The 22,543-nt window shown below is 61.7% G+C and overlaps 2 protein-coding genes across 6 annotated transcripts; one reads left to right on the forward strand and one right to left on the reverse strand.

Moving 5' to 3' along the window:
* Positions 1-992: 992 nt before the first annotated feature.
* On the reverse strand, positions 993-8,819 carry ECSIT (ECSIT signaling integrator). 3 transcript variants are annotated; one of them, XM_084610089.1, is made up of 8 exons: positions 8,797-8,819; positions 6,118-6,346; positions 5,097-5,523; positions 4,647-4,870; positions 4,187-4,244; positions 3,416-3,564; positions 2,549-2,651; positions 993-1,624 (listed from the first exon to the last, which is right to left on the reverse strand). In XM_084610089.1, the coding sequence occupies exons 2-8, from the start codon at positions 6,232-6,234 to the stop codon at positions 1,404-1,406; spliced, it is 1,299 nt and encodes a 432-aa protein (XP_084466215.1). In that variant the 5' UTR covers positions 6,235-6,346; positions 8,797-8,819; the 3' UTR covers positions 993-1,403. The 3 variants fall into 3 exon arrangements, with proteins under 3 accessions (XP_084466215.1, XP_084466213.1, XP_084466214.1); XM_084610087.1 differs by lacking the exon at positions 8,797-8,819 and adding an exon at positions 6,798-6,843; XM_084610088.1 differs by lacking the exon at positions 8,797-8,819 and adding an exon at positions 6,803-6,825.
* Positions 8,820-8,943: 124 nt separating this feature from the next.
* LOC311510608 (TLC domain-containing protein 4-like) lies at positions 8,944-21,964 on the forward strand. 3 transcript variants are annotated; one of them, XM_084610403.1, is made up of 7 exons: positions 8,954-9,076; positions 13,333-13,503; positions 14,016-14,105; positions 14,918-14,976; positions 15,757-15,851; positions 18,742-18,815; positions 19,214-21,964. In XM_084610403.1, exons 2-7 carry the CDS (start codon positions 13,349-13,351, stop codon positions 19,518-19,520), a joined length of 780 nt encoding a protein of 259 aa, XP_084466529.1. In that variant the 5' UTR covers positions 8,954-9,076; positions 13,333-13,348; the 3' UTR covers positions 19,521-21,964. The 3 variants fall into 3 exon arrangements, with proteins under 3 accessions (XP_084466531.1, XP_084466529.1, XP_084466530.1); XM_084610404.1 differs by having other exon boundaries at positions 8,987-9,076; positions 13,095-13,503; XM_084610405.1 differs by lacking the exon at positions 13,333-13,503 and having other exon boundaries at positions 8,944-9,076.
* The last annotated feature ends 579 nt before the right edge of the window (positions 21,965-22,543 follow it).

Consider the following 22,543-nt stretch of genomic DNA (forward strand, 5'->3'; position numbering starts at 1 on the left):
CTGGTCGTCTTTTTGCGCATGCGCTGGAGATTTTTCTCCCTCCACCCCCTCGCGGAGATCCCTTGCGCATGCGCCCCAGCACTGGGTGCCTGGCTGTGCCCTCCCCCCGCAGCCTTTTCGGGGGGTCCCAGCGTTCGGGCTGCCCCGAGCTCCGCCTGACCCCAGGGAGGGCAGCCCCTGCCCAGGCGGGCCCCCAGCCGCCCCCAGGGGTCACCCACGCCCTGCTCCCACCCCCGGGCAGACCCCTCAGCCCCCACATCCCAGTACCCCCAGTCTCCCGGGCAGACCCCTCAGCCCCCCCATCCCAGTCCCCCCCCCCTCGGGCACACCCCCGGCCCCCATCCCATCCCCCAGGCAGACCCCCAGCCCCCCCATCCCATCCCCCCCCCCGGGGCCCAGCCCCCAGGCAGACCCCCCGCTGCCTCAGACCCAGCCCCCTCCCCACGGCCATTACACCCAGCCCCTGGGACAGACAGGCCAACACACACCCCTGCCAGCCAGCCTAGCCACCCCCTTCCCCTGCAGGCTTGGCCCCAGGAGAGCCACCCACCCACCGACCCGGGCCCAGCCAGCACACAGCCCCTCCCTCCCCGAGGATCCCAGGCCCAGCTGGACTTGACTAGCTGAAGAGCCGGCTGGAGGCAGCTCAGCCCAGTCACAACCCCCCAGCAAGTAGCTGCCCTGTGATCAGCAGCACCCTCCCTGTCCCCTCAGCCAGAGCAGCACAAGGTCTCCCCCGTGGCCTCCGACCAGCCCCCCCACCCCCATCAGGCCAGCTCCTGGCTAGTTTTCAGAGCAGCTTCAGGGGAAGGCGTGGGGAACTGGGGCAGGCTCTGCCAGGCCCCTCACTGGCTTGGGCAGGGGACCCCCAATGCACAAAGCCATGTGGTAATGTTAACCTGCCCCCATTTTATGGAGAAGGACCAGCAGGGCTAGGACTGAGCTTGTTCCCCGTCTTCTTCGGAAAGTGCTGCAGGCTTTTCAATAACGTCTCTGCTCCACGCCCAGGGGGAGCGGTTTAATAGAAGCTGGGATTACAACTCAGGAGGCTCTGGGCTCCCACTGCCGTGCTCAGAAACCCCAGAGAACAACGATCAGGTCCAAATGTAAGACTGCTACACCGAATCGTATGGCGACTAAGCGCATTCACCCAATATGCAGTACGGTACTTAGTGCTAGAGTGAAGGAAGCATGGGCAGGGGGGCAGGCAAATATTCGCAGCACCCCCATTACATGCAACTCTACTAAAAGTGGCTCAGACTGATTGAAAGGACGGATCCATTCCTATGCCATGGTGGCTGCTGAAACAGACTCCCTCTGGCCTATCTGCTCGATTGGCAAGGCAGGAGGGAGCCACATGCAGCTAAACAATCACCAAGGAAGTCGATGAAACAGAGACAGGTTTAAAGCTCTTGCTTCGCGTGCCAACTTTGCGGGATCTCCTCCTCGCCGCTCTCCGAGTCCAAGTCCACCTGGAGCTCTCGGGGCCCCGGCGTGAGATGGAACACAACCGGCGTCTGACTCAAAATGGGATTGGTTTGCTGCAGGCCCAAAATCCACTTGGCCAAAGTGGCCTGGTCTCCTGCCCCGGCCATGCACATGGCAAAGACGGGGCCTTCCTCCACTGCAGGGGACGGGACAGAGAGAACAGAAGCAGCGTCAATATTAGCAAACCCCACAGCACTTCGCATACAGTGCAATGGAGCAGTGGAGTCCAGTAGTGAGAGCAGGGTGACTGGAAATCAGGATTCCTGGGGTCCTAATCTTACCTCCACCCCTCCCTCCACAAGAAAACTGTCAATTCACCGAACAACAATAATCCTCCACCCTCAGGGAGAAGGTTGTCTGTCTGTCAAGGATGCAAAGTCCACACATTCAGGAACTAATTTTTTTCCACCCAGCATTGAAATGCGGCCACTTCTGGGGCAGAACACAACAGCTGCAACACAGCCACTTAGAACAGAAGTCACTGTTCTATCCCGCTGCAGAGGAGCTCTGATTTAAACGTGTTCAGGTAGGGAAGAAAAGTATATGCTGATCTAAGTGACCTGGACGCTTTCTTTCTTGCTTGGGGGATCATATAGAGATAAGAGGGGGAGGAAAAAGATCATTCTTATCCTGGGATCGCTCTTGTAAATTGTGCCAGTGTTAGTTTACACAGTCCTTGCAGACCTCTCTCAGAAGCTCTGGATTAGGATTGGGACTAGTAATGTGGCAGTAACGTCCATCCACTCCTGACTGGGGCTGGATTTGAATTAGCAACTTCGAGGCTGACACAAAATATTACAGGCATTGGAAGCTTACACCAAGGGGGAATGGCTTTGGTTGAGGCGTGGAGTTAGGAATTCAGAAGCCGTAGGTTCAGGTGAGCGGGGACAGAGAGATCTGTTAGCCTATGGAACAGCCTCCAGAGGGATGGATCAATTTCTGGGATCTATTTCTGTTTCACTGCCAGCTGCTCTGGCTCTCCCATTGCCCGACTGTCCCAGTGGATAGGATTTGCTCTAAATGCACCCCTACCTCAGCGACCCAGCCCCACGTGAGTTACCTTCATCCACGTAAAATTCCTCATTATCCCAGAGGTCCCGATCCAGGTCCAGGTCGAGCTGCATGGGGTAGTAGAAGTTCCTCTCGGAATCTATCACCTCTTCCTAAGGGGGGGGTGAAAGATATTTATATGGGGGAAGTAAATACCGCCCCCAAACACCTCTGCCCTAGCCAATGGCTAACCTGCATCTCTCTGCCCTCCTTGGACAAGACAAGGCCACTTCTCTAGGTATTCAGCTTGCGCAGTCCATGGATTTCCAGAGAAAGAGGCCAGAATGGCAGCCCTGTGTATCCACAGAGCGAACTTCCTTGCCCAATATCCCTGAGTTGGCCCTAGACAGACCCCCTAAGTGGAAGAGGGGACCTCGACCTCTCCATTGAGGCTGTTAGTGAGGGGCCTGGTCACTGCAGATTGTGCTGGTGGTTTCGGCAATATGTTCACCAGCCCAGCTAGGAATGAGCTGAGATCTGGCAAACTCATTATGTGCAGGCCAATGAATGGCTGTCAGGTGAAGGTAATTATTGGTCTCCACCAATGAAGGAGGGAATAGAACTGGTGTCCCCTAGAGGGGAAAAAACCCATATTCCAGTCTGACTCCCCTGAGCCAGCCAGTCCCCATGCTGTGGGTCTGGGTCAGAGACAGCACCCCCTAGAGGGGGAAAAGCCCCCATAGCCTATTCCCCACACCCTGCCCCACCTCCACAAGACTTACAGGATTTCCAGAGTGACTCATGTCATTCACCAAACCAGCACCAACTCCGTGGAGTTTGCAATGCAGGGAAACAGCCTGGAAATACAGACCCTCCTCCCCAGAGCCCGCAGCACACAGCCGACAGCCCCACGCAGGGAGGCAAGACGGTTCTTTACCTTTTCTTCAGGAGGTAGCGGCTCTCCCCGGAGTATGTAATAATAAACACACGTCTTCTTCAGCCACAAGGGGAAGGGGCCCTCTACAAACACGGGCCTGGCCGGATTGTGGCGAGCCAGGAGTTCCTGCTGATCGGGGCTCTGGATTCCTAAAGGGAAGGGAAACCACACATGCCACAAATCAAGGATTAGCTACCCGAGGAGAGAATGAACACAATCCAACAGCTCTGCGCTGAACACCAAGCAAAAGCACTCAAGGTGGGGAAGCTCTCCCGAGCAGGAGAATCTGCCAGGCTGAGATTTCTACCTAGGAGCTGGGCTTGTGATCGACAGCCAGGACTCCCCAGATCCAAGAGTGGGATGCGAGGCTCTACAGAGAGGCTTACCTCCTTAGCGGTTCTAAAGACACTAGGCTCCTCAGCGCCGGAGCAGGCTCGTTATTTAAAAGGAGGAAGGAAGGGTTGGGGCGAGCCCATAAAGAAGGCAAGCAAATCCATGTCAATGGGGCAAGAGAGACACCCCCATTCCCAACCCAAACGCCCCCCTCTCGGAGTCTGTCCAGGGTCAAATGAGGCATAGCCCACGTGGCTCGCAACTTCTGCTTCCCCACAGCCTGGCTGCTTCTAGCCAGCAAGACCGAATGGTCCCAGTGCTGACTGTCCCCTCTAGGTAAGGCTCCAAAAGGTGACAGACAACAGGCTAGAGACTTTTCGCTCCCACGTAATCCAGCACTGGCCACTCAAAGGCAAGGTTGTCTGGGGCATCCCGTACCTACGATGTGCGGTTGGGTGATCTCTTTTCCATCATCCAAAATATCTGTCAGAGGCATCTGCAGGAATGAAGACACCTTTGTTAGAGACAGCATCCTTCACATGCGTGGGATCCCCGACCCACTCCCCCAGTTCAATACAGCCAGGCAGGCTGTAGAACCCAAGAGGCCGGGCCCCAGATAACAGAGGAGTAAACTCCTTGGCGCATAGAACAGTCTAGAGGGTGCTCCATGCCCCAATTGCTGCAAGCACCTTCTCCTCTGCATCGGGCTGTGCTAGGGGACGTTCGAGCTGACCAGAGCTAGCTTTGCCTTCAGCTCATTCTGGGACTCCACCACTGTGCAGCGAGAGGCCGTGGCACGTTCGAGTCCCTTCCCCCGCAGCGCTCACACCCCAATGAGCAAGAGTCAATCACTCCCATGGCTACAGACAACACGCTACAGCCGAGTGCCTTTCGTTACCTGATAGACCGTGACCTTGGCGCTCAGGTCCGCAGCGATCCGCTGCAGGCTGAATCTGGCGAGGTCAACGGGGTCTTGGAGGAGGGCCGCCGGGACCGGGTAGGGGTTGGCATGCTTGAATTTGGGGAACCAGTACATGAGCCGCTGGTACTTGCGAACGGGATGGCTCTTCTCACCAAAGATCTGGAGCAGCAGGAACTTCGTCTGCTTGTTGGGCATGATGCCTGCGCATATGAGGGAGGAGAGGTGGGTAAGAGACGCGGACGGTGCGTTCACTGGCCCTCACCATGGGGACTAAGGGACAAATGGGTTAAGTGACTTGCCCAGTTTAGCCAGGGAGTCAGTGGCAGAACTGGGAATAGAACCCAGGAGTCCCGACTCCCACTCCCCCCAGCCCTAACCGCTAACCCACACTGCTGCTATAGGTGTTTGGGCACCTTCCATCCCTACCATAGTTCTCCATCTGCTCCAAGACGTGGATCCCGCATTCCTGCTGCCTCGGGTAGTAGTTGAACATCCTCTGGATGAAGTTGCGGGGCACAAACACTTCCTTGGGGAAGACGTCCAGGATCTTGTTGTAGACGTCGAGCTCCCGCTCCACCCCAAACTCTGGCATCTTCCTGAGGGCCGCATTGATGAACTCGATGTGACCTCTCCGCCGGATGTCTCTCTGGCAGAAGAGCTCCACCGCTCGGCTGAAGCTGGCCTTGTTTCTGTCTCCCTTGCAGGCCCGCTCGAAGAGCTCATCAAAGGGTACCAGGGCCCCATCACGGGACCCTCTGTCTTTCTCCTTGTCCCCTCTTGCCGAGGGGACGAGATCGGAACGGCTCAGGGCAGCACCACTCTGGATGCTCCGCACAGGAACCGGCCAGAAGCCCTAGCAGAGAATCAGATACAAACTGGGCCTTTAGCAGCTGTCGTTTTCCCTGATTAGAGCCCTCTCAGTGGGGCAAGGCCCTAGATATCAGTACCACACTCTACAGCACCATTCCATTCCCCTGGCTCACGGGCACTGGATGCCAGGTTGCAGGCCAGCAGTGACTGGTATCATCTGACAGCAGCTTAGCAGCCTGTGTGCAATGAAACCGCTGGTCTCAGACTACTTCCGAGCAGCCTCTCCTGTGCATCATACCGATCCACTGTGATACCACTCGTAAGAACAGATACCTGCTGCCCCTCTTTCTCCACCCCATTTCCACTCCCCTCAGATTACAACAAACGGGAGCAGTGGGGGGTCCTCAGGCCCTCTTGAAATCAGATCCCTCCGGGCAGCAAATTTTGGGCAACCAAATAAGAAGGGAGAGAGGTTTACAAGATGCACAATCCCATCCCTGATGCTTCACTCCACAGGGCTGCCCACCTGCCCTGGGCCGGTTTCCTTTGGACTGGGAGCTGCTCGGGGCAGGGCCCACGTGGAATTTGTCTCTCACGTGGTGCCCAGTGTGCTGCCCCGCTGAAGGACAGCTGGTACCTGGGCACAGCTGCTTTCCTGCAGCCACGGGAGATCCCTCCCCGGAGCGGCTTGCCGCAGGATGCCTCGGCCGGCAGAGAGCTCTCGGGCCAGGAGCAGCTTCCGCACACAGTTCATGGTGGGGAGTTTGTCCCTCCGACGCGGGGCAGAGGCTGGCGAGGAAGGAGGCTGGAGCTGGGAGATTCAGAATCACGGGGCAGGCTCAGCCATGCCTGACATCCAGGGTTTGCTTGAAACAGACCGAGACGGATTTTAGAGATTTACCGCAGCACACAGGGACAGGAAATCTGGGGGGGGGGGGGAGAGCTCCCTATCACACATTCAGGCTCCCCCCCTTCATGGTGCCCCATATGCAGCCACACACACACCCACCGCTTCTGTGTCCCCCCCACACGTTCAACCTCCCCATGCCCTGCCCCCAAACTCCTGTATATCCCTGACGGGGAGGCCACCGGACCCCCAAAATCCCCAGCCCCTCACCTCACACATACACTTCCCAGACCCCCCCACCACATGGGCATGCCCCCCCAAATCCCATCTCCACCCCACATATCCAGCCCGCCCTCATTCCCTCCACAGGGAGATGCCCCCCATCCCGTCCACATGGGCACCCCCAGCTCCAGGTGTGCACGGCACCCCAAGCCTGCCACCCCCCATATCCGACCACAGGCCGGCCTCACCCCACCGGGCGCCGCCATTTTAGCACCGCCCCCTCTAATCCCTGCCGGGTCAGGGGGCGGGGCCAATCACGCACGCTGTTTCTAAACCCCGCCCACTCCCAGACCTCCTCCCCGCCCCCCCACTTCCCCAAAATTACCCCACCGGGGCGGGGAGCCGGACACGTGGGTCCTATTTGCTCCCCTTTCCCGGGCAGGGGGCCTCCGCCCTGTGTCCCCTCCCGCCCCCGGCAGAGGGCCCGGACTCCTGGGTTCCATTCGTCGTCCTCCCCCCGCACCCCGATTTTGGCCACGTCCCTTCCTTTGTCTGTGCCTCAGTTTCCCTGGCTGGGGCTGGGGCGAGGATGAATCAGCCAGTGTCCGGGAGCTGCCAAGCCCTTCGCACCCAGCCTCAGACGGGCCCGGACCGGCGGGATGCCCTGATTCACTGGCTGGTTACAAACCAGGGGGCACCTTGTCCGAGGTAGGGGGCACATGGGGCAGGGCCAGGTACAAACCATCCTACCCCCTCGGGGCGGCTCTCACCCAGACTCCGGGTGGGAGGACTGGCCTGCAGGGAGGTTTGACAGACCCCACCGCCCAAGCATGAGGCTCTGCTATTATTTAATATTTCCTCCTCAAAACACCCCCCCTCCACACACACACAGATCAGTCCCCCCACCCCCTTGTGTCAGATGCTGCATAGACACAGTCCCTGCCCCACAGCAAAGGAAGGGTCAATAACCCCATTTTTCAGATGGGGAAACTGAGTCACAGGGCAGGGCAGTGACGCACCCAAGGTCACTCAGGGATTCTGTGGCCGAGCCAGGAACTGAACCCAGATCTCCTGAGGCCTAGCCCAGGGACCTCCTCCTTCTCCATCTCCTCGCTGGCCCAGTGGGTGCCCTGGCTTTCCTTTCCCCAGCCCTGCTTTACCAGACCCCCACCAGGGGCCACCACCTGGGCATGACCCTGCCTTTGCCCCAGCCGGTCCCTGGATTCCCCACCCCCGCATGCTGCCTGCCCGAGGCCAGGGAGCTGAGTTTCGGGTGCTGTTGCTGAGCAGGCCCCAACTTCAGCTTTATTGACAGCACAGAGGGAACTTTACATTCCCGCTTGATTTCTCCTCCAGACCTGTTCTCTCCCCCCAGGGTCACTTGGATCCTTCCTCACTCCTGCCCCAAGCTGTGGCAGGGCATTGCTGTGCACTGTTAAACACCTGCCATGCCCCACCCCAGAGATGGCTGCATCTCAGCACCAGGTGCGAATCCTTGTATAAACAGCTTCTGTATTCCACCCCTGGGTGACTGAACCTCAGCACTGGAGGAGGGATCTCTGTCTAAACCACCCCTGGATCCCACCCCAGAAGTGGCTGAATTTCAGTCGTGGATTTCGTGATCCCTTTCGTGATTATTTTGCATGTCTCTTTGTAACAGGCTTCAGGCTGAAAGGTGCCTCTGTAAACGTGGGGCTGTAGGGACAACGTGGGGCTGTGGCAACAGAGGAAAGCAGCAACTTCCCTCTTTCAAGCATTGCATGTGCATTGCCCCAGGAGATGTGTGGATTGTCCCTGTTATTCAACAGGGGAAACTGAGGCACGGGGAGGGGAAGTGACTTGTTCATGGTCACACAAGGAGGCAGTATGAGAAGTGAAACTAGAAACCCAGGAGCCCTGGGCCTAACCACTAGACACCCAGCCCCCATCCCGCCCCGCCCAAGAATAGACCCAGGAGTTTGACTCACAGCTGCCTCCTGCTTTAACCACAGAGCAGCTGTAAGTTCAGGAGACCGAACCCAGGCGTCCTGACTCCCAGCCTCCCTCCCCTCCCGCCAAGGGGCTAGAACCCAGGCGTCCTGGCTCCCAGCCCCCCCTTCCCACAAATGCTAGATTCCCCCTCCCCTCCTGCCGCGGGGATAGAACCCAGGCGTCCTGGCTCCTAGCCCCTCCCCCCGCGACAGGGAGCGAACCCAGGCGTCCTGGCTTTCAGAGCCACCCCCATGGCGGACCTGGCTCGTCCCTCACCTTGGAACCTGCCACCTGGCCGGTCCCCACGACGGGGTGGGGGCAAGGGGCAGGCGGCGGGGGCGTGGCTAGCCCCAGAAGGGGGCGTGTCCAGTGCCGGGATTGGCGGAGGCGGGGGCGCCGGCCAGCCCCTCTGTCAGAGCCAGGAGCGGGGCGTGGGGCGGCCCCGGGCTGGGATGTGGCACCGCGGCGGGACCGCCGCCTGGGAGCTGGGAGCGCGGCGGGAGCCCCTGGGCTCCGAGCAGCCGGCTCCCCACGCCCGGGGGCAGGAGCCTCCCAGGTGGGTGGATCGTGCGAGCCACGCGGGGCAGGGCGAGCCTGGGAGTGGGGGGAGCCGGATCCATGGGGGGGCTGTGTCCTGGGGGGGAGCCGGATCCGTGGGGGGCTGTGTCCTGGAGGGGAAGTGGGGGGAGCCGGATTCATGGGGGGGCTGTGTCCTGGGGGGGAGTGGGGGGAGGCGGATCCATGGGGGGCTGTGTCCTGGGGGGAGCTGGATCCATGGGGCCCTGTGTCCTGGGGGGGCGAGTGGTGGGGAGCCAGATCCGTGGGGGGTGAGTGGGGGGAGGCGGATCCATGGGGGGCTGTGTCCTGGGAGGGCGAGTGGGGGGGAGCCGGATCCGTGGGGGGTGAGTGGGGGGAGGCGGATCCATGGGGGGCTGTGTCCTGGGGGGGGGAGTGGAGTGGAGGCGGATCCATGGGGGCCTGTGTCCTGGGGGAGCTGGATCCGTGGGGGGTGAGTGGGGGGAGGCGGATCCATGGGGGGCTGTGTCCTGGGGGGTGAGTGGGGGGAGGCGGATCCAGGGGGGGCTGTGTCCTGGGGGGGTGAGTGGGGGGAGGCAGATCCATGGGTGCCTGTGTCCTGGGGGGGTGAGTGGGGGGAGCCGGATCCATGGGGGCCTGTGTCCTGGGGGTCGAAGGAGGGGAGCCGGATCCGTGTGGGAAGGAGCCAGATCGATGGGGGGTTGTGTCCTGGGGGGCAAGTGGGGGGAGCCGGATCCATGGTGGGGGGGTCTGTGTCCTGGGAGGGAGAATCGGGGGCAGCTGTGGGTTCAGGGTATAGAACCCCAGGAGTCCTGACTCCCAGTCCCTGCTTCCCACCCCCCACCGCCCCCCCAACCACTAGATCCTGCTTCCTTCCAGGATCTCTGAGCTTGCCTGGAGCGGGGAAGCCAATGCTGTGGGAAGAGGGGAAGCCATGAGGGGCCGGGCTGCGGGCTCCCTCGTGGCACACTGAAATTGGCACGGTGCATTTGGGGAGACTGGGAGGAGCCCCCCATGAAATCAGGCCTCCTGTCACTCATCCCTGAGCTGGCCCGCAGCCAGTGCCTCTAGCCTGGGCACGCAGAATGCACCGGGCCGACCCCACCGCTGAGGGGGGCATTACGCCAGGCTGGCTTTTGGCCCCAGACAGGGTTAGTGGCAGGCGGGGGGAGATTGGCTGCAAGTTTTGCCACTTCGTTACTTGCCCAATTTGCGTATTGACCGGCCAAAATGAATGATAATAATTAACCCCGTGGAGGGGGCTGGGCCCGGCACAGCGAGATGGAGGTGGCGGAAACTGGATTGTTTGGCTGCACGTTCTTGTTCCCTGGCGTTGGTGTTTTGCAACCTTTAATTATTGAATGTGAGCATCTCACCCGCCCTGCGAGCCGGGCACCTCGGGTGTTTCCCTGGAGGTTGCCAAGTTCCCCGAAATCCCTCCCTTGCTCCCCGCCATGCTAACCTGTAACTCCCCTCCCAGAGCTGGGGAGAGAACCCAGGAGTCCTGACTCCCTGCTCCCCAACCACTAGCCCCCACTCCCTTCCCAGAACTGGGATAGAACCCAGGAGTCCTGACTCCCAGCCCCCGCCAGACTCTAACCACTTAGGTGGACCCTGGCATTTCCCTATTCCCCCCCCATTCATTCCATGTGATCAGTCTGTGTGAACCCCCACCCCTTTTGCACGAGTGCAGCCCCGTGAACACAGGGAGCTGGCATGGCACTGAGGCCTGGCTCAATGTGGCTGCTCCGTCCCGTGGGGGCCTGGCTCCCAGCCGCAATCGGCTTTGTTCTCTGGCCCTGATCCCTTTGCCTTGGCAGCGAAAGCAGGAGGTGGCATCTCGATTGAACTTGAGACCCAGTTCCGGTTACCTCAGCCAGACACTCAGTACCCGCGCTCAGGCCTGTCGGTGGGGCAGGGACCTTGCGAGGGCGTCTGCCCCTGTCCCTCCGCACTGAAGTGGGACCCGGTAAACCCAGCCCGTCCCTGCCCGCTCTTCGTCCCGCCTGTTCTGAAAAGCCTCCAGCCACGGGGATCCCACGGGGATCCCTGCCACAGCCATTGGCTGCCAACACCACTGAGAGCTGCGAACGCAACTGTTCCTCCTGGACCAGGGCACGGGCCATCAGGCCTAGGGGTTGGAACCGCAGGTCAGCGGCAGAGTCGGGGCTGGAGCCGGCGCAATCGGAGCTGCAGGGAGTGCTCCTGCTGGGCTTAGGAGCATGACCCAGGACCCCGTGGTGCCAGGCGCTGCACATTATTTATTAGGTGTATTACGGTAGCACTGAGGCGCCCCAGCCATGGCCCAGGACCCCATGGTGCCAGGCGCTGCACATTATTTATTAGGTGTAGAACAATGAGATGAGGCTAATGGGCATGGTGGGCAGCAGGCTCAGGTCTAAACCATTGTACCTATCTGGTGCCCGTCACCGTGGTATCTGGTCTGGAGGAGGAGGGCCGGCTCCAGCCCCTCTTAGAACCTCACCCACCCAGACCCCGTTTCTTCCCCACACAGAGGGAGCCAGCATTCAGTCCCTGGGCCCCATGGCACTGCCTGCCCTCCCCACACACATGCCCGCTGCCAGCCCCCCTCACTTCCGACCCCCAGCCCCACCCTGGGCTCCCCCTCAGCTCTGCCGGCCCCCCTCACTCCCAACCTGCAGCCCCCGCCAGTGCCCAGAGGTGGATTACGGTTTTGTGGGGCCCTGGGCCAGAGCAAGTGGGCCCCCCGCCTGCAGTCCATTCCTCTGCCTGCCTGCCGGGGCCGGGTAGCGGGGTTGGGGCATGGGGACTCATTTTTCTGGGGTCCCTGGGCACAGACCCCATTGGCTAATCTGCCACTGGCAGTGCCCCTCGGTCCCAATCTGCAAACCCTCCCCTCCTGCTCCTTCAGGCCGGGCCATGATGTGGATCCAGGGTTAGATCCACCAGCGTCAGTTTGCAGCTTCACAGCCTGTTTGGTTTGAAACCCCCGGGGCTTGCTGGGAGAGGTCACCTTCCCCGAACCCCCCCACCCCACCCCACCGGGGCTCCTGCCCCGAACCCCACCCCCATCTCAGAACGGATTTCAGGGTTCCAGCAGGACACGTCTTGAGCAAATATTGAATGAAGTGCAGAGGTTAGTTTACAGTGCAGAGGTTAGTTTACAGGAGGCTCATTAAGCAAATCCTTAATTACAGGCAGCAGGGCTCCTCTGGGCAAGGATCTCTACCAGCGCCTGCTGGATCCAGGGGTTGGGTTAAAGCTCCAGCCTCTGGCGGCATGGGCTGGGCCTCTAGGAGAATCTCACCTTTTGCTCACAAACAGAAATGATCCTGCTCCCCTCCCCGAGGATAGAACCCAGGAGTCCTGGCTCCCAACCCCCCGCTCTAACAACTAGATCCCGCTCACGTCCCAGGGCTGGGGATAGAGCCCAGGAGTCCTGGCTCTTGCCCCCTTATCATTCCATAATGCTCCCCCCTTTTGGCAGGCCCTCAGCATCAGGCCTCTCTCCCTGTGGGTTCGATCCCCAGCTCTGGGAGGGGAGTGGGGACTAGTGGTTAGAGCAGGGGGGCTAGGAGCCTGGACTCCTGGGTTCTATCCCCACTCTGGGGACAGGGGACCTTGATCTCTGCATTGCAGTGGCCTGCAACCCCCGCGGGGGTTGGTTCCGCCCAGTTCCTGGGGCCGGGCGGTCAGGGCTGCTTGTTGGGACGTGCATCCCTTTCCAAACAGCCCCTGCCCCCAGCTCAGCGATCACCGGGTGCCCAGCTGGCACGGCCCTGGAGGGCACGGCCACGTCCCCATCCCCCACCACGGGGCCAGATCCCCCTCTCAGCTCCAGAGTGTGGGGCACATCCTGGGGGGCTGCTGGTGCCCCCCCTCCCCGCTGGCCTTGGTCTGCTGTGCCGGGCACTGCCCATTCCTTGGCAGTAGGGCTGGGCAGCACCACACGGCACCAAGGGCCTGTGGTGGGAAAAGGGCACAGGTCTGGGCATCACTGTGGTGGGGGACCAGAGAGAATTAAACTCTTAAATACTCTCCCCTCTGTGACGCAGGCTTATCACCGCTCCACGGAGATCCGGGGCTGCAGGTCAGGAGCGAGGGGCATCGGCAGGGTGTGTGTGTACCGCTGCCCTTTGCTAGGTGGAACGAGAACAGCTCTGCTCTGTGTCATATGCCCTATAATGCTCTCAGCCAGTGGTGATTCTCCTCCCGCTCAGTTGTGGGGGCTGGTGCTTCCTGACCAGGAGGCTCCAGATCCCATCCCTGTGGGGCCCCACGCTCCCTTTACAGGTGCCATTGAGCGGCCATGGAGGAGTCCACACGGCTGGGTTACTGCATCGTGGCCGGCAGCTTCGTGACCTTCCAATTCTTCTTCTCGGCCGTCAGCCCCCAGCTCTCGCTGGCACTCAGCCGCCGCTACTGCGGCCTGACCGCTGTCAAAAAGTGCGAGTGGAACTCCAGGTACCGCAGTCCTCGGGCCTGAGGGGAGCAGGACAGAACCCAGGAGTCCTGGCTCCCCGTGCTCTAACCACTAGACCCCACTCCCCTCCCAGAGCCAGGGTTAGAACCCAGGCGTCCTGGCTCCCAGCCCCGCAGCGTCTAACCACTAGGCCCAGCCCCCAGCGGGAGCCATCCGGACGTTCCTTGTGGGCTTAGCCTGAGAACATCCTGGCGCGTGAGGCGTCTGACGGGCTGAAAGGAGTCATTGTCCAAGCCCAGGGGCTGGGTGCTTGGAGCAACATGGGGGGGGCAGAGCCGTGTGTGATCCCTGGGGGGCCACTGGGGGGTTGAGCCGTGTGTGATCCTGCGGGGGCCATGAGGGGGGCAGAGCCGTGTGTGATTCCCGCGGTGGAGGTCTTGGGGGGGGGGGGCTGAGCCACGTGTGATCCTGGGGGCATTATGGGGGGGCTGAGCCATGTGTGATCCCTGGGGAGGCCAAGGGGGGGGACTGAGCCATGTGTGATCCCCCCCAGGTGTGTCTCCACTCTGCACGCGCTCATCGTCGGCCTCTTCTGCGTCTACATCCTGCTCTTCGATGGAGCCATTAACGCCAACCCCATCTGGTGAGCTTCCCTGGTGCCCCTCACTCCCGACCCACAGCCCCCTGCTCCCTGCCCCACAGCTCCCCCCGGTGCCCCTCACTCCCAACCCACAGCCCCCTGCTCCCTGCCCCACAGCTCCCCCGGTGCCCCTCACTCCTGACCCTCAGCCCCCTGCTCCCCACCCCCAGGTCCCCCTCACTCCCAACCCACAGCCCCCTGCTCCCTGCCCCACAGCTCCCCCCCGGTGTCCCTCACTCCCGACCCGCAGCCCCCTACTCTCCCAGCCCTGGCTTCCTCCCCCCCGACACACACAGTTCTGTAGCTGGCTGCAGCCCATGCTCGGAGTTGGGGGCAGATTTGCCCTGGTCCCTTTCCCAAGCCCTGTCTCTCACAGCTGGTTGGAAGGTGCCAGCCCTGGGCCAGGGGGCAGGGGGGGGAGGGGAGGTCCCGTGGGCCTGAGGTCACATGGTGGCAGAGGTGATAAAAGACTGTTTTGTGCTGGGGAAGAATGGCCTCCTTGTTCCCCGGCTGCCAGGAGCCAGAGCCGCCCGTGCAGCTGGCATCGGCGGGGCAGAGGAGGCTGCGCGGTGCGGGTGGGCACAGCCTCTTGCATTGGGGACTGGAGCCCAGGGGCTGGCATGGTGCCCGGACATAGGGTTGCATGCAAGGGGGATCTGGGGCCCAGGCACTGTGGGGAGCGAGCGTCTGATGGGGGGGAGCTGGCCCTGTGATCACCCCCCTGCCTGTGTTCATGCTCCGCCTCTCCCCCTGATACTAACCCCCCCACCCCGTCCCATGCCAGCCCCTCATCCCCTGACTCCTTGTGCTTCCAGGGGGGACCCTTACCTGGTGAAACTCAACGTGGCCATCACCTGCGGCTACCTCCTCTACGGTAAACGCTGGGGGCACCGTGCTGCCCCTGCTGGCTGGCCTGGGGACTGCGACCCCCAGCTCTTTGGCCTCCCTGACCTGGGGGGACCCCAGAACTGGGATTTCAGGCACAAAATGATCTAAACCCCTAAAAAAAACTGGGGAAACTTCTTACAATTTTGGTGACTTTTTCCTTCTGGAGTGAAAGGAGCCACCAGGCATTGGGGCCATGGGCCTGGGGGGCTGCCCGGCAGGGCCAGGCTTTGGGGCTGAAGCAGGGAGCTGCAGTGGGGCAGCTGGGCAATCAGGGGGGTTGGACCCTGAAACCCCACCCAAGTGGGAGTTGTTTGTGCCTCCCACCCAAGCTGAGGACCCCAGGAATAGATGGAAACTCCAGGAGAAATCCAGGTGCCCAGCCCAGGGTGAGGGTCTCCCAGGCAGCGAATGGTTTGTGGGGCCCCCAAAGGGCTGACTTCCGACAGGGCCAGCGCTGAGCTCGCTCCAGGAATCGGGCCTCTTCCGGGGACACACACCGGCTACAGGCCCCGCTCTGAGAGGCTCGGGGCGGGAGGTGCCAGGCTTGCGAGAGGGGGTATGTGGGGAGAGTGTTTGGGGTGGGGGGGCGTCGTGCTGCGCCTGGAGGGGCTGGTAGGGTTTGTTTGTGTGTGTTTGTGCATTTCCCCATTGCTGAGCCTGACACAGCGCCCTCCCATGGGGGCCCCAGCACACTGACCTGTCCCCCCCCCCATTGTCCCCCCGGCCCCCCCGCATTAAAACTCCTCCGTGTGTGTTTCAATTCCAGATTTGCTGCTGCTCCTGCGGTACTGGAAGATGCTGGGCGACTCCCTGTTCGTTTGCCACCACTTGGTGGCGCTGTACGCCTACGGATACGTGCTGGTCAGTGCCAGGTCCTGGCCGGCTGCCCTGGGGCAGGCTCCCTCCCCTGTCCCAGCCCCCCAGATCTCTGCTCTCTCTGTGCTTCCTCTGCACCCCCCGCCCCAGCTACTTCCTTTGCCCCCGCTCCGAGGGCAATGGCTGGGTCCATCCAGGCTCCAAATTCAGCTTTAACCCCCCCCTTTAATCCCAGCCAGAATCCACCCCCCCATTTCAAGTCAAAGCTCCGATTTCAGCCCCCATTCGCCAGCTGGCATCCCCCCTCCCCAGGCCTGGAGGGGCGGGAACGCAGCCAGAACAGAGGAGCCCAAGGCACCTGCCTCTGGGAGCTGGGAGGCTGGGCTGGGCTTGGGGCTAAGGGACTGAGATTCATGAGAGCTGGGTTCGAAGGGGTCTGGCCGCTGCTGGAGACGGGATACCATGGTAGATGGGCCCGTTCCCTGTTCTGCAGCAGGGAGGGGATAATCTCAGAGGGTTTAACACCAGGAGGGACCCTTAGATCTAGTCTCACCTCCTGCACAGCACAAGCCGGAGAATTTCACCCACCTTCTGCATGAGACATTAGCTCAAGGCAGAGAGCGCGTCCCCTTCAGATGAGCCCTGCTGGGCCCTGGACTCCCCACTTTGCATGCGGCTCGGGGTGGGCACCCTGGGGCAGATGGCGAGGGCTGTACCAGGAAGGATGGCCCAGTGATTAGTGTCTAGCCCAGGACTTGGGAGTCCTGGGTTCAATTCCCTGCTTTGCCACAGACTGCCTGTGTGACCCTGGGCCAGTTGTATAGCTGTTCAGTGCCTCAGTTTCCCTCTTTGTATAATAGCCCTGCCAGGGGCATTGTGAGGCTAAATACACCAACGATGGTGAGGTGCCCAGATGCCACGGTGATGGCAGCCGATGTGCACTCACACTGTGGCTGCAGGGCTGTGCTGGGAGACAACAATTGGGCCTGACCCCCCTCCCCACCCCCAGGTGGCTTCCCTTGGTGGCCAGCGACTCGCCAGGGGACGCAGGGGGCCGTTTGCCTGCGCAGCCCCAGGTGCTTGTTAGCACCAAAGCTCCCCGGGCCAGGAAGGAGGCGTCGGCAGCCAAGATCCGTGGAACGTCCTGGGCCGAGCAGCCAGCGCTGGCTGGAAACCCACCTTCTGGCAGCTCAGGCTGGTCACCCAAAAACCAGGGGCTGCTTTTGAAAATTTCCATCCAAAAAGCTTTAGGCGGGTGTCAGTGACTAAATACTGTGTATTAGGTGTATTACGGTAGCCCCTAGGCACCCTGGTCATGGCAGGGACCCTGGGCACGGCACAGAACAATAATTCCCAAGCTCCATCCAGCCCCTGCCTTGAGGCGCCCGAGTCCTGGGGAAGAAATCTGCCTCTTACCATAGGACTGCTCAGGCCCGAGGTCCTGACCTGCTGCCCCACCCAGGCTCTGACAGGGGCTGGCACCAGCTGCCCCCAGGGAAGGGGAAAGAACCCTGCAGTGGAGGGGGTGGGAGGATCCTCTCCCCCACTAAGGGCTCATGGGACGCCCCTGGTCTGCTTAGCACCCAGTGTGGCCGTCCCCAGCCGGTCCCAGATCACTGGGGAGGAGCCTCGTTGGCTTCAGAATCGGGACTTTCTACTGGTATTTGGGGTTCTTCTTATGAACCGGGGGGGTTGCAGCCGTAGCCGGGTTCCCCTGGCCCTGGCAGCTTTATCCGCCCCGCTGAGGGCCAGGAGCTCTTCTCGGCCCCACGCGGGCCAGGACGCTGCTTTGCCCCGGGACTCCAGGAGCTGGGGACTGAAACCGACTCTCACCCGACTCTGGCAGCTGGGGCGTCCGCTCAGAAACGTGGGGGGCTGGGGACCAAGCTGGGGCAGCATGTAGAATACAGGGGACTGTATTCCAGCCTGCAGCATCTTGGGTAGGGTCATAGGGACCTATGAAAAGTCAGGGGGGCAAACCAAAGTGTGGGGGGGGCAATCACCCTCCCCCATAGCAAGTGAGGCCCCAGCTTGGCAGCCCTGTTAGAATCGGCCAGGCCTGTGAGCTAGGCTATTCACTTGCGCGCCGTGTTTTCACCCGGGTCAGTCTCCCCTGTTTGTGGGGCCATCGGCCCCCCCAGAACTTAGCCAGCAGGAAGAGTCAGGACCCAGCCCCAGCTGGCGTCTGTCTCCCCACTCTGCCCCCTGCACTGCGCCCAGGCCATGGGAACATCTAAACATCTCATTTGTGACGCCTTACCAAACAACCGGCCCTCCCTGGCATGACCCCGGTACTGAACTCCCCAGGGGGTCAGCCCCCCCATAGCTGTCAGATACAGCCCCACTAGCACCTTTGGGGTCGTGGGGGGGACACGCAGAGGGAGCCTGGCCTAAATATTTGGACAGCTCTTTGAACTGGGGTGGGGCAGGTTGAGATTGGGAGCCATACACAGAGCTGGGTAGGGGAGACCCAGGACTGGGGTAATGGGGCTGCGAGTCAGGACTGAGGGACACTAACAGAGCTGGGAAGGGCAGGGATCCTAGGGCTGGGCTAGCAGGGGGCTCTGGGTGGGGATTGGGGGCACTGGCAGATCTGGGTGTGGGGAGGCCCAGGGCTGGGCTAGCAGGGGGCTGCGGGTCGGGACTGAGGGGCTCTGGCAGGGCTGGTGCGGGGGGACGGGACTCTGCTCATCTCTCCCCTACAGAAGGTGCAAAGGAACCTGGTGGGGGTGGGCCCCTCTCATGGCTCCAGGTCTTCAGGGAAGTGACTCTGCCTTGGGGTCTGTGAGTCCAGCGACCCGCCCCTTACTTCATGCTGGGGCACAGCTCAGCGCCCCCCACCTCTGGGGTGGTTCCTGAGCAGGCCTGGGGTGGAGGATCTGTCCCCCCCGTGAGCCCCTTGGAGCAGGGGATTAACAGCCTCTCTCTCCCCTAGAGCCGAGGGGTGCTGCCCTATTTCGCCAACTTCCGCCTCCTTTCCGAGCTCTCCACCCCATTCGTCAACCTGCGGTGAGTCCGGGGGAGGGCTGGGCAGGGGCTGGTGCTGGGGGGCTCTAAGGTGCCTGAGTGTCCCAGTGGGACACGGATTCAAATTCTCCTGAGGCGCTGGGGGATGAGGATGGTGCCACTACCCCAGAGGATGCTGGGATGCAGACGGTGTAGGGAGGGGGGCTGAAGGGTAGGGCAGGCAACCCTAGATCAGTGGGGCTGGGAGTTAACACCCTTTTGACTTGCATCAGGGCAGCTTCCACGCCCCTCCCTCCCCCGGGCTATGGGCTCAGGCTCTCTGCAGACTCAGGCAGAGTCTGGCTTAATGAGAGGGCTGATGTGATCATGTGACGCCAGGAGCTGGAGGGGGCAGGGCCTGAGGCTGTTTAAAGTGACCGCGCACCTTTCTCGTGGCCCAGGTGGTTCTTTGACACCGTGGGGCAGCCCCGCTCCTCCTGGTTCGTCCTGGCCAACGGCCTGGCCATGACCGTGGTCTTCTTCCTGGTGCGCATCGCCGTCATCCCCAGCTACTACGCCCGTGTGCTGGCCTGGCACGGCACGCCTGAGTACGCCCGCCTGGGGCTAGCCGTGCAAGTGGCCTGGATCATGCCCAGCCTGGCCCTGGAGGTCCTCAACCTGGTCTGGATGTACAAGATCATCCGGGGCTTCTATCGGGCCTTCTGCCGGTCCCAGGAGCGCAAGGCGGCCTGCAGCCACGGGGACTAATCGGGAGCTGGACTTCCCCAGGGGGCGCAGCCAGGGGGCCCCCAAGCTCCTGGCACAGATGGAAGATCCACTCTAGTTCCCATCAGAGCCCTCAGCAACAGAAATACCCTGGCCTGGCATGTGCCCCCAGGCACATGGACTGGCCCCCACTGAGCAACAGGGGCATCTGGACTGGCACATGCCCTACAGGCAGCTAGGAAACTCATGGAGATCACAGACTGGCATATGCCCCAGGCACCCAGGAAATCCATGGGGCACCGGGACTGGCACTGAGCACTTGGGACATCTGGACCTGCGCATGCCTGTCTTTGTGGGGGCCTGCGTGTCCATGCACAAGGGGCACGGAGGCTCCAGCTGGGTGGGGGGCAGAGGGCAGAGCGGGGAGCCACAGTAGGGCCATGCTGCAGCCTAGTGAACAGCTTCCCCAGGCCTCCGCACCCCCTCCAACTCCTACAAAAAGGGGAAGGAGGCCCACACTACTGGGCTGGAGAGTTGGGGGGGTGGGGCCCACGTGTGCTGAACCCCCGAGGGCCAACGGTTATTTGTAGCTTTTGAGGACACACACACACACCCCCAGGATCCTGCAGTCTGACCCAGGCTCCTCCCTGCCAGATGCCTCCTGGCCCAAAGCACCCCCCCTTCCATAAGGCCCTGGCCCCCTACCCAAGGGGATGGGGCAGGGTCCTGGGGCTGAGCCTGCTCTGGCAGGGGGAGCGGGGTGCGGAGTTGGGAGCCACACGGGTCCCAGCAGGGGTGTCTCTGGCACAGGGCAGCCCCCAGCTAAACATGTTCAGAACCCTCCGGGCTGGGGCCCCCGGGAACCGGCCTATAGTCCCTGCTCTGCTGCAGACTCCCAAGGCGAGTCGCGGTTCCTCTGTGCCTCAGTTTCCCTGTCTGTTAAAGGAGGACAATGCCCCTTCAGCTGTGCCTTCTCTCTTCAGACTGGGAGCTCTGTGGGGCAAGCCTGTCCTCCATTCTACCCGTGCAGCGCCCGGCACGGCCGGGGGACCCCCGATCTCGGCCAGGCCCAGACAGTGCCCCTTGATTTCGGCCTGGGCCTCTAGGCATTTCCATGCTCCCAGTGACACTCTGAAGTAGCCTCCCTCACCAGGTCTCGCTCTGGTCAGCTCCGAGATCGGGTTTTTTGGACGGTTTCCAGTGAAGAATCTCAAATTCCTTCTCGATTCCTTGTTTCATATCTGACATTTCTGCCCTAATGAGGAATTAAGCCTCCCCCCATACTAATTTATTAACCCCAAACCCCCCCCCCCGGGCCAGGGGACGAGCGTCCAGCTCACCCCCGAACCTGGCTGGGCTCCGACCTCTCCGGCCACGTTTGCCTCCAGTGTCTGTCTGTCAGGGGTGGGGTGGGACCCTCAGTGTGGGTGTCAGGGGACAGGCCACTGGGCTGGGACTCAGGACACCTGCGGTCCGTCCCCAGCTTTGCCACTGGCCAGCTGGGTGACTCTGCACAAGTCACTGCCCATTCTGTGCCTCAGTTTCCCCTCCCGCCCTTTGTTTAGATTGTGAGCTTGTTGGGGCAGGGACTTTACTTCGTTCTGGGTCTGGGCAGCCCCCAGCTCAACAGGAGCACCCCCACATCTCAGCTGGGGTCTGGGCAGCCCCTGGCACAATGGGAGCACCCCAATATCTCAGCTGGAGTCTGGGCAGCCTCTGGCACAAGAGGGGCCCCCCACATCTCAGCTGGGGTCTGGGTAGCCCCTGGCACAATGGGGGCCCCAATCCTGGTTATGGGCTCTAAGGACAGTAGGACCGGTCAGTAATACACCAATTTGCACCAGCTGAGGACCTCGCCCTCTGACCCCTCCAGGCCTGGCTGTCAATTGCCCCTTAGTAACAGCGGGCGCCCTCGGCTGCCGGGTTCAGGGCTGGCCTGGAGCATTTACCCTGTCACCCGTTTCCTCAGTATGGTCCCCACCCTCACTCTCTGCCCTAAAGCCCATCAGGCCGGAGCCCAGCCCTAAACTCAAACCCGCCAGCCCGGGCCCGATGCCGGGGGATTCTCCGGCCTGTTCTCTGGGGGGCGATCGGAATCCACTGCCCACCGCACTGCCCGGTGCCAGCTCAAACCTGGCATTTCGTACCCTCCGCCCCAAACACCTGCATCCCCGTTGGCCCGCGCCCCCCCAGAGCAGCACACAGGCTCCCACTGCCACCCCCTGGGGGTGCCGCCGGCAGGAGAATGGGGGAGGGGACAGACAGAGGGACGTGACACGAACTGCGGGGACTCAGGTTTGCAGGGACTCAGGTTTGCTCTTGTGGCAAGATCGTTCTTGCGCCTCGCAGTACCGTTCTCACGGGGGGCGGATCCCCCCATCTGAGGCCCGTCTCTCATCCTGCCCCCTGGACTGTGATCGCCAAGCGGTGCGGGGGCCTGGGCGGCTGGTGTATGAAAATAACAATAAACAGGATTTCGTTTATTACGCTGGGCCGTCCTGCAGCCCTTTCTCACAGGCTCCCTGCAGGGAGAGGTGGCCGTGTGATTTCAGGGGTGCCCTGTGCATTGGGTGGGTGCAGTGGGGGGCAGGCAGCCCCTTGCTGAAAGGGTATTTCAATATGACAGGTGGAGCCCACCTTGGTGTGTGTGGGGGGGGAGGCATGTTTGGGGAGGGGTGAAGCTGTATGGACTGCACGGGGGGCACATTGTGGGGCAACGTGTGTGTTGGGGGCCAAGGGTGGGGGGGGTGCATCAGACTGTGTACATGTTGGGTTGGTGGGTGGATGTCTTGCGGCTGGGAAAATAACCCAGGAATCCTGATTGCCGGCACCCCCACTTCTCTAACTACTAGACCCCACTCCCCTCCCAGAGCTGGGGATAGAACCCAGGAGTCCTGCCTCCCAGCCCCTCCCCCCTTGTAACCACCAGACCCCACTCCCCTCCCAGAGCTGGGGACGGAACCCAGGAGTCCTGCCTCCCAGCCCCTTCCCCCTTGTAACCACCAGACCCCACTGCCCTCCCAGAGCTGGGGACGGAACCCAGGAGTCCTGCCTCCCAGCCCCTC

This window comes from Lepidochelys olivacea (assembly GCF_965140295.1).
Source record: "Lepidochelys olivacea isolate rLepOli2 genome assembly, chromosome: 20".
Lineage (NCBI taxonomy): Eukaryota > Metazoa > Chordata > Testudines > Cheloniidae > Lepidochelys > Lepidochelys olivacea.